Genomic DNA, 10,299 nt, shown 5'->3' with positions numbered 1-10,299 from the left:
TGGGACCAGAACCAGGAGATTACTGGCAAGTAGATTTTTCAGAATTACCGAAAGCACAGAACTTTAAGTATCTTTTGGTGTATGTATGCACTTTTTCAGGCTGGCCTGAAGCCTTTCCTTGTTGAACAAATCAAGCGAAGGAAGTAGTCAAAACACTGTTGAAGGAAATCATTCCTAGATTTGGGGTGCCGTTGGGATTGTTATCAGATAGAGGCCCACACTTTATAGCAGGAATAGTACAAGAGGTGGCTAGGATGCTAGATATATCTTGGGACTTACACACCCCGTGTAATTGGAATTGTACTAAAGTTATTACATGTGATACCCCTGAAAGTCAGATCAGTCTAGCTCCTCTTAGAGTATTACTTAAGTGGGGATGTGAATGTAGGAAATTTAATCATACAATTATGGGAAAAGTAGCTGCACTGAGCAGAAGCAATGGATTTAAAAGAGTTGTAAGTTGTAGAGATACTACAATTAGAAGTCCAGGAAATCTAGTTTGGGTAATGGGACATGGACAATGGACCACACATATTCCTATAGATGGGCCTGTAACACAAATCACTCTAGGAGTCCCCACCCTTTGCCCTCTGTGGAAGCAATCAAAATTAAAATCCAACCGGAAGAAAAAAGAGGTAGATACATTCACTGAGTTAGAAAATGAATGGCACGAGCCTGATGGTGGAGTTAAATTTGGGTGGGCTTTGGAATCACTATTTGCACCTGTAGCCGCCTACAGGAACAGAGAAATGCTGTACAAATTGCTAGGGCAGACTGAGAGATTAGCAGCAGCCACTAAGAGAGGATTCAAAGATATGAATTTGCAATTGCAAGCCACATCCCGAATGACTTTGCAGAATAGGATGGCATTAGATATGCTCCTGTTAAAAGAGCATGGTGTGTGTCAGTATCTAAAAACGAAAATTGACCATTGCTGCATCCATATTCCAAACATGACCATTGAAGTGGAAAAAGATATCTCTCAATTAGAAACAATTGAATCCAAAACAAAAGACATTGAAAAGGAAGCACAACATAATTGGATCGGATAAATTTTTGAATCTTTAGGACTTCAGGTTTCTGGATGTAATACAGTACATTCTGTTGTTTGCAGTTCTATTACTAATTATTTGGCTAGTGTATAAGTGTGTTTTAGGAGTCATCGAAAAAGAAACAAAACGCACCAGAAGAGTGATGAAAGCCTTGACAAGAACTAACAAGATGCACCTGCCTCCTCCGAAGTATGAAGTTGCTATCGGGCAAGAAAATCCAGCATTTGAAAGACCCGATGATAACTGAGAGTTGAGCATCCTTGCAGAAGACTGAAGAATGCTCAAAAGGGGGGAATTGTTGCCATTTGATTCAATAAACTGTATTAAGATAGTAGTGAACCTTAATAGTTGACATTAATGGACATTAGTAGTAGTCATGCTAAGGCTTGGTAGGCCGCATTTAACCTGCAGATGAACTATTATAGCAGATTTTGTAATGTAAGCAGTGTAGTTAAGAGATAATCACTTATCTTAAGGAGTGTACCCATTTATCTAGGGAATGTACCTTTTGGCAGAAACTTAAATGTCAGAGAGATTATTGTACCAAGTATTGAGAATGAAGTAAGAATTTGTTATGATGAAGAAATCATATAAAGAAACATATAAAACCCCTGTGAATTTTCTGTGAGATGGGGCTCTGTCTTTGGACGCTAGTCCACAGGCTCCCGGGCCCTCAATAAAGCACCGCATAAACTACTTCGGTTGTTTGTGTCTTCTTCGGATCGGGCAACAGGAGCACCTTCCCACATCCCTGTAGGGATGGCGAGCAGGGGCAGAACTGAAGGGATACAAGCATTGAACAGTTTGGTTTGGATAATGTATTAATTAGAAATTAGTTCCAGGGCTCTGGGGAGGGGGACAGAACTGAAGGGGTACAGGTAAGAAACGATTGGGTTTGGATAATGTATTCATTAGAGATGAGTTCCAGGGCTCCGGGGGGGCTCAGAACTGAAAGGATCCAGGCAGGGAAGGCTGGGTTTGGATAATGTATTGATTAGAAATGAGTTGAGGCTCGGGGGCAGCAGCCCCTAGTCGATGTAGCGCACTGTCACCAGCGGGCTGGCGAAGCGCACGTGGCGGCTGCGGCGCCGCGGCACCAGCCGTGTCCAGCAGCCCGCCAGCAGCTCCCTCAGCGAGGAGCAGAGCTGCAGCAGCCCGCAGCCCGTCCTGCCGGCCTCGGGCTCCCCGGCCTCGGGCAGCTGCTGCGGGGGCCTGGGCAGGGACAGGGAGCCCCTGGGCAGGGACAGGGAGCCGCTGGCCTGGGCGGCGGCTGCGCTCCTGCCCGGGCCCAGGGAGCCGGCGCTGCTCCTGGGGGCCGCGGGGCCGGAGCTCTGCACCTCTCCGGGGGGCAGGAACCAGGCCATGGCCCTGCAGCGGCTGCCTTGCTCCAGCTCCAGGAAGATGCTGCTGCCTGCAGCCCCGGCCTTGCCGAGGGGCCTGGGGCCCGCTCTCCGGGCCTTGGCTCTGTCCCTCCTGCCCGCCTTCGGCCGCTGCCAGCCCTGCGGCCCCTCCTTGCCCCCCAGCAGCCCCACGGGCACCTCAGGCTGGGCTGCCCTGCAGCCCCTCTGCATCCACCGGGGCAGCTGTGCCTGCAGCTCCTTGCACTGCTCCTCCAAGAGCACCTGGGAGGTTGGGGTGAGCCTTGGCCAAAGGTCTTGGGGCACCCCATGATACCATCCCTGGAGCTCCAGGTTACCAGCACAGGCCGGTGGAGAGGTTCCCCAGAGACCTGCAGGGTTCCAGTGAGGGGAATCCAACCCTGGTGGGATGGCAGAGGCAGAGGCCGAGGCTGCTGTCTGCCAAGACACTGCCAGATTGTTGTGCCCAGCACTATCTGCTCCTCTGGGGCCCCTTTTATAGCCTGGCAGAGTCCCCTGTGTGACATCATGGGGCAGCCAGACCCCTCTTTGTGACAGTGTGGGGCAGTCAGAAATCCCTTTGTGACACCAGGAGCCCAGGGGAGAGTCCTCCCTGCCTCGGGTGCAGGGCTGTGAGAAAGAAACTTCTGAGATAACGGAAACAAATTAGAAAAAAAAAAGAAAAGCAAAATAGAGACTAGAAAAGAGAAGTGTTGTGATGGAGGAGCTGTCCTGGGCACAGTGACCACCAAAGGAGTTTTGGATTCCCAGGGAAGCAGGAGGGAGGCAGCAGGAATGCAGAGGGATGGCCTTTGGAAGAAGGGGCAGCAAAGCCCGAGGTGACAGGGATGTGCTGGGGTCCTGCAGGGGGAAAACGAGAAGGGCCAAAGCCCCACTAGAACTTCAAGTGGCTACTGCTGCGAAGGACAGTAAAATTTTACAACTAATACCTTCGGTTTGGTTTGGGTATATTTCTGTTCGCTTGTTTTTCACTGCTGAGAGGAAACACTGAGACAAAGGATGAGGCAGCCTGAGGGATCAGGCCTGCAGGGTTTGGTTTGGCAGAGCCAGACCCTGCCAGGCGAGCTGCAGCTCAGCCAGCACAGGGTGCCCGCTGCAGCCCAGGGCTGGGCTGTCTGTGGCTGGGCTCTGGTAGTCCTGGCGCTGGCCTGGCAGTGGCCGGGCTGGCAGTGCCCGCTGCAGCCCAGGCCGGGCTGGCAGAGGCTGGGCTAGCTGTAACCAGGCTGGCAGTGCCCGCTGCAGCCCAGGCCGGGCTGGCAGGGGCCGGGCTAGCCGTGGCCGGGCTGGCAGTGCCCGCTGCAGCCCAGGCCGGGCCGGCCGGGCCCCGGCGCTCAGCGGCGGCGGGAGCAGCACGGGGGCAGGCGGCGGCTGCACCAGGCCGCCAGGCACCCCCCGAGCCGCGCTCGCAGCTTGCCCAGGGCCCGGCCCGGCTCCCGGCCCCGCGGGCCCGGCGCGGGCAGCGGCTGCGGGCCGGGGGGCGGCGGCTGCGGGCCGGGGGGCAGCGCCGGGCCCCACCACGGGTCCGAGCCCGGCATGCTGAGCGCCAGCGCCAGCGAGCCGCCGCTGCTGCTGCTGCTGCTGCTGCCGCCCGCCGGGCCCGCGGCCTCGCCCACCAGCACGGCGCCGGGGATGAACCAGGCCATGGCCGCGCCGCCGCCGCCGCGCTCCGCCTCCGCCTCCGGGGAGCCGCCGCCGCCCCGGCCCGAGGCCTCGGCTCCGGCCCCCGCGCCCGGCCCGGGCCGCTGCTGCCCGCGGCCCTGCGGCCCCTCCCGGCCCCCCCTGAGCCCCGGCTCCGCCGGCGCCTCGGGCCGGGCCGCGCTGCCGCCCCTCGGCATCCTCGGGCGCTGGGCCGGCCGGGCCCGCAGCTCCTGGCGCTGCTCCTCGAACAGCAGCTGCGAGTCCCGGCAGCTGCGGATGAACCGGGGGAAACGCCTGCTGGAGCTCATGGAGCTGCGTGGGGAGCTGCCATGGGGCAGCCCCATGTCTGCTGATGTCTGTGCCCTGTCCACGTTGCTCTGCCCCTCCAGCCGGCCTTTCGCTGTGCTTGGATGCTTCGAGTTGTGATGGATCCTCTGCAAGAACCACAGATGGGTGAGACAAGAGCAGCTCCCCAGAATGCTCCACATTGTCGTGCCACACACGCCACACCGACTCACCCCAAACCCGCAAGGCCCAGCCCAGCCCACACAGCACATCAGAGGCCACCTACCCACAGACACTTGTCCCGCAGCATGACAGTGACCAGGATGAGCTGCAGCACCGCCATGGTGATTGCCACCAGCTCACCCATGGTGAAGATGTTGAGCAGCCCCATGGCACCGTCCCTGTGGCGGTGAAGAGGCTCTGGTGATGCCAGTCCGCGGTGTCACCGTGTCCCATGGTCCCTTCTATACCGCAACAGGGGGGCAGAGGCCCCTTGTGACAGTGTGGGGCAGCGAGAGCCCTCTGTGTGACATCACAGCCGGGCAGAGGGCACAAAGGGACAAAGGGGCCGTGCCCTCGTGCCAGGCGGCCCGGACGGGGCGGCCCGGGAGGGCACAGCGGGGCGCTGGGCGGCTGCAGCCCCCCATGGCAGCGCCCCGGGCAGCCCCATGAGCTCCAGCGGGCGTTTCCCCCGGTTCATCCGCAGCTGCCGGGACTCGCAGCTGCTGTTCGAGGAGCAGCGCCAGGAGCTGCGGGCCCGGCCGGCCCAGCGCCCGAGGATGCCGAGGGGCGGCAGCGCGGCCCGGCCCGAGGCGCCGGCGGAGCCGGGGCTCAGGGGGGGCCGGGAGGGGCCGCAGGGCCGCGGGCAGCAGCGGCCCGGGCCGGGCGCGGGGGCCGGAGCCGAGGCCTCGGGCCGGGGCGGCGGCGGCTCCCCGGAGGCGGAGGCGGAGCGCGGCGGCGGCGGCGCGGCCATGGCCTGGTTCATCCCCGGCGCCGTGCTGGTGGGCGAGGCCGCGGGCCCGGCGGGCGGCAGCAGCAGCAGCAGCAGCAGCGGCGGCTCGCTGGCGCTGGCGCTCAGCATGCCGGGCTCGGACCCGTGGTGGGGCCCGGCGCTGCCCCCCGGCCCGCAGCCGCCGCCCCCCGGCCCGCAGCCGCTGCCCGCGCCGGGCCCGCGGGGCCGGGAGCCGGGCCGGGCCCTGGGCAAGCTGCGAGCGCGGCTCGGGGGGTGCCTGGCGGCCTGGTGCAGCCGCCGCCTGCCCCCGTGCTGCTCCCGCCGCCGCTGAGCGCCGGGGCCCGGCCGGCCCGGCCTGGGCTGCAGCGGGCACTGCCAGCCCGGCCACGGCTAGCCCGGCCCCTGCCAGCCCGGCCTGGGCTGCAGCGGGCACTGCCAGCCTGGTTACAGCTAGCCCAGCCTCTGCCAGCCCGGCCTGGGCTGCAGCGGGCACTGCCAGCCCGGCCACAGCCCAGCCTCTGCCGGCCTGGCCACAGCCCGGCCACAGCCCAGCCCAGCATCTGCCAGCCCAGCCACAGCCCGGCCACTGCCAGCCCAGCACCAGGACCACCAGAGCCCAGACACTGCCAGCCCGGCCATAGCCCGGCCACAGCTCAGCCACAGCCCAGCCATAGCCCAGCCACTGCCAGCCCAGCACCAGGACCACCAGAGCCCAGACACTGCCAGCCCGGCCACAGCCCAGCCTGGCCACTGCCAGCCCAGCATCTGCCAGCCCAGCCTCTGCCAGCCCAGCCACAGCCCGGCCACTGCCAGCCCAGCACCAGGACCACCAGAGCCCAGACACTGCCAGCCCAGCCCTGTCCTGCACCAGGCACCCTGTGCTGGGAGAGCAGCGGCTCAGCCAGCAGGGCCTGGCTCTGCCAAACCCACGCTCTGCAGGCTTCATCCGTAAAAACCAATACAAAAAACCCAACTCCAATCCTTGAGGTATTATTTGTAAAAGTGAGTTTTACTGTGTTTCACAGCCCTAACCTCCGATCCTTCTCCCTAGCCCCGCTATTAGGGCTGGAGGCTGCACTGAACTCAGTGGTTTTATGCAGAAAGACAATCTGACCCGATTGTTCTGGAACTAAAAGCTGTAATACTAGAAAATAACCAACAGTAGGTCAAACAGTTTGTACTGAACAAACCAGGAGAGATTGTACAGGGAGGCCTGTTCCATCCATGATGGTGAACGGACAAAAGCAGATGCTGAGCATAACAGGGGTATTTGTAAAGTTGGAGGAGGGGAGGAATTAGGGCAGAGTTTAGGGAGGAGGTCCAATAGGGAAGGGCAACTAGGAATATTAAAATTATTGCAGCAAAAATAACCAGTGCTAACAAGAGAAGCAGAGAAATTTCTGGCAATGATGAACATACTAGAACTGGAGGATTCTGGGGGTGGTTTTTTACTCACCTCTACTGAAGGGTTTTCCCACAGCTTTAAGCCATGGTCATCTGACCTTGTATTGGACCTGACTCCAACACACAGGAGTACCCACATGAAGTTCTAGTGGGGCTTTGGCCCTTCTCATTTTCCCCCTGCAGGACCTCAGGACATCCCTGTCACCTCGGGCTTTGCTTCTTCCAAAGGCCATCCCTCTGCATTTCTGCTGCCTCCCTCCTGCTCCCCTGGGAATCCAAAACTCCTCCTTCGGTGGTCACTGTGCCCAGGACAGCTCCCCAATCGCAGCACCCACCAGTCCTGGAGAGTTTATCATCTCCCTTCCCTTCCTGTCCCCCCACCCCTCCCGGGACCACCTCCCCGGGCCAGCACCTTGTCACGGCAGCAGGGGCAGGACACACGGGTCATTGCCAGTTCCACGGTTTATTTCCAGTTTGATGGATTTCTCGGGTGCAGGATGCCCCAGGGAGTGGGAGTGCCCACTGTGGTACAGTCGGGCAGGGGCTGGGACCCCTCAGCCCTGCAGCCGGGGGTCCCACTGGAGGTCTGGCACCTCTTCCCAGGGATGGTGCAGCTCCTGCCCTGCAGCTCTGGGGGGGACCAGGGACATTTGGGGGGACCAGGGACATTTGTGTCACCCTCAGCCGCCCTGGGGGCTCGCAGCTCTGGCTCCATCAGGCAGCGTTGCCCAGGACCAGCACGCTCATGAGGAAGACCATGAGGAAGAAGACCCACATGAAGAAGCGATCCATCACCTTGGCCACTTTCTTCCACTCGCCGGTGCGGCGCTGGTTGGCGCGGTGGCGGCGGAAGCAGCCGGCGATGTACCCGACGTTGCTGAGCAGGGCGCGGTGGTGGCACAGGCAGTGCCCCCAGGGGCAGCCCGGCCCCTCCGCGCCCCCCCGCCCCTCGGCCGGGCTCTCCCCCGCTCCCTCCGCGTCCCCCGCCGCCGCCCGCCGGGGGCTCTTGCAGCTCTCGCCCACCTCGTGGACGCAGCAGAGCCGCGCCATGTGGTGCAGGATGAGCCGCCGAGCCCAGGGGGGCACCGGCCGCGCCCCCGGCCCGCAGTGGTGCACGTTCATGATGAAGATGGTGAGCGCGGTGGAGGCCGTGATCATGGTCATGGTGGCGATGTAGTATTTCCCTGCGGGGGCAGCGGGGCTGGCCGGGGGCACAGGGGGTTCTGAACCCCACGGGGGTCCTGCCCCCCACCCGTGCCACAGCCCAGCCCCAGCCCAGCCCCGGCACAGCCCCGGCTCAGCCCCGGCACAGCCCCAGCCCTGCCCCGGCCCGCCCGGGGCGCGCTGCGCTCACCGATGAGCGGGACGCTCTCGGCCGGCGGCATGATCTCGGCCACCAGCAGCTGGAACACGGTGAGGGCCAGCAGCACCGTCACCCCCAGAGACACCTTCTCCCCCGAGTCAGCCGGCAGGTAGAAGCCCAGCGGGGCCAGGAAGGAGACCATGATGCAGGGCAGGAGCAGGTTGAAGATGTAGAAGGAGGCGCGGCGGCGCAGCAGCAGGGTGTAGGTGACGTCGGGGTAGGGCTCGGAGCAGCAGCCGTAGGTGATGACGTTCCTGGTGGCCGGCATGCCCAGCACCTCCCACTCCACGTTCTCCACGAAGTCCGTCAGGGTCCCGCTGTCCAGCTGGTTGCGCAGGTCGAGCTGGTTGCCGTTGTAGGTCCAGGAGCCGAAGGTGAGGCGGCACTGCTGCCCGTCGAAGGGGAAGTAGGACACGTCCACCTTGCAGGAGCTCTTGGTGATGGCGGGCGAGTCCCACCTGATGTGCCCGTCCGAGCGCAGCACCACGTTGGTCTCCATGGAGCCGCCGAAGCGCTCATCGGCGCTGGGCACGGAGGGGTGGCCGTGGGGCCGCTGGCAGCCCCTGGCTGTCCCCTCGGTGGCGAGGGGTCAGTCCCAGGCACGGCCGGATGCTGCCGGCACCCCCCGCCCCCATCTCCCCGCATCTCCCCCTCCGGGACCCTCCTGCTCCCACCCCAAGGCTGGCAGCGCCCCGAGCAGCCCCAGCCCCGGCCGGGCCCCCCAGCACAACGCACTTGTTGTAGAGGATGATGTCCGGCCGCCACACGTAGCTGCTGGGGATGCGGATGCTGTCGATGCCGCCGTACTCGTCCTTGTCCCAGGCCAGGTGCGCGTCCAGCCACGTCTGGCGGACCCACAGGTAGGAGGTGAGCACCTGGTTCCTCTCGTCCTGCCGAGGGGAGAGGGTGGGCGTGGGGGAATGGACCGCGGTGCCGCCCCCGCGCCCCTCGCCCGCAGCCCTGCGGCCTCTCCGAGCGCCCCGCGGAGCCGAGCTGGGTTCGGGGGGCTCGTGCTGGTTCTGGGGAGAGCCGGGCTGTCTGCAAAGCGCCCTGAGCCCACTCGAGGGCAGCCGGGCTGGTTTGGGGGTGGGCCCGGGCTGGGATCAAGGGCAGAGCGGCAGCGCGGGGTCGAGCAGGACCCGCTGCAGAGGAGGCAGAGCGCGGTGCCGGTGCCGGTGCCGGTGCCGGTGCCGGTGCCGGTGCCGGTGCCGGTGCCAGTGCCGTGTCCGATGCCCGATGCCCGATGCCCGGTGCTGTGCCCGGTGCTGTGCCCGGTGCCCGGTGCTGTGCTCGGTGCCCGGTGCTGTGCCCGGTGCTGTGCCCGATGCCCGATGCTGTGCCCGGTGCCCGGTGCCCGGTGCCGATGCCCGGTGCCGGTGCCGTGCCCAGCGCTCACCATGTCGATGATCTGGGACAAGGTGACCTGGAGGGTGACGTTGAGGGCCCGGTCCGTGTCCTCCACGGGGCGCAGGGCGCTGGAGTAGTTGGCGAAGAGGTCGTGGAACAGTTTGTAGGCGAACCTGCCCTGCGCCCCCCGGCAGCCTGCGGAGAGCCGCAGCGGGGCTCGGAGGGGCCGCGGTGCAGCCGGAGCCCCCTGGGGGATCCCCGGGATCGGTAACGGGGACCCTCGGCAGGCTGGAGGGACAGGGGAGCACGGCGGGACCCCTCCCCGGGATTCCCTGTGTCCCTCCTCCCCGCCAGCCCGAGCCCCCATCCCCGGGATCCCCTGTCTCGGGGGGATGTGGAGGGGGGTCCGCGCCCCCCGAGCGCCGCTGCTCACCCGGGGCCGGGAGGAGCCCGGCGAGGCAGAGGGCGAGGCACAGGCGAGCTCCGGGCTCCATCCCGCCGCAGGTGCGGGACACGGGGGGGGCGGTGACGTCAGGGCGGGGACAGGCGGGGGGGCACGGCCAGGGGACACGGTGGGTGACCCCCGCGGGGCCGGGGGGGGCTCCGGGGGCAGCCGAGCCCCTTTTGGGATGGGTTTGGGAGGCACTGGGGGCTGCCCAGCCCCTGCCCCGGGACGGGGACACGGGGACACCGGGACACGGGGCCGGGGCAGGAGCCGAGGGCGGCTGGTGCAGCCCGGGAGTGGAGTGACAAGGAACAGCAAGGGACATCCCGCTCGAAAGAGCAAGGGAAGGGAAGGGGCAGGTAATTCCCGTTCGGTGAGGAGAAACTCCCGGGAGGTTGAGTGCGGGAGACTCCTGGAGAGGGGCACGAGCCAGG

The 10,299-nt window shown here is 63.8% G+C and overlaps 1 protein-coding gene across 1 annotated transcript; it reads right to left on the bottom strand.

The window, feature by feature from the left end:
* Positions 1 to 7,166: 7,166 nt before the first annotated feature.
* On the bottom strand, positions 7,167 to 9,929 carry CHRNA10 (cholinergic receptor nicotinic alpha 10 subunit). Its single transcript, XM_056491111.1, has 5 exons — positions 9,854 to 9,929; positions 9,470 to 9,615; positions 8,809 to 8,963; positions 8,065 to 8,597; positions 7,167 to 7,894 (listed from the first exon to the last, which is right to left on the bottom strand). Exons 1-5 carry the CDS (start codon positions 9,912 to 9,914, stop codon positions 7,425 to 7,427), a joined length of 1,365 nt encoding a protein of 454 aa, XP_056347086.1. The 5' UTR covers positions 9,915 to 9,929; the 3' UTR covers positions 7,167 to 7,424.
* Between the last annotated feature and the right edge of the window lie 370 nt (positions 9,930 to 10,299).

This window comes from Oenanthe melanoleuca, chromosome 1 (genome assembly GCF_029582105.1).
Source record: "Oenanthe melanoleuca isolate GR-GAL-2019-014 chromosome 1, OMel1.0, whole genome shotgun sequence".
Taxonomy (NCBI): Eukaryota; Metazoa; Chordata; class Aves; order Passeriformes; family Muscicapidae; genus Oenanthe; species Oenanthe melanoleuca.
The sequence above is the reverse complement of the archived record's forward strand: the minus strand, read 5'-3'. Positions and strand labels throughout refer to the sequence as shown.

Coding starts and splice junctions, on each gene's coding strand:
- CHRNA10 (XM_056491111.1), bottom strand. CDS start 9,914: ATGGAGCCCGGAGCTCGCCTGTGCCTCGCCCTCTGCCTCGCCGGGCTC. Junction 8,964..9,469: donor TGTCCCAGATCATCGACATG/GTGAGCGCTGGG, acceptor TCCCCTCGGCAG/GACGAGAGGAACCAGGTGCT. Junction 7,895..8,064: donor CGAGAGCGTCCCGCTCATCG/GTGAGCGCAGCG, acceptor CTGCCCCCGCAG/GGAAATACTACATCGCCACC.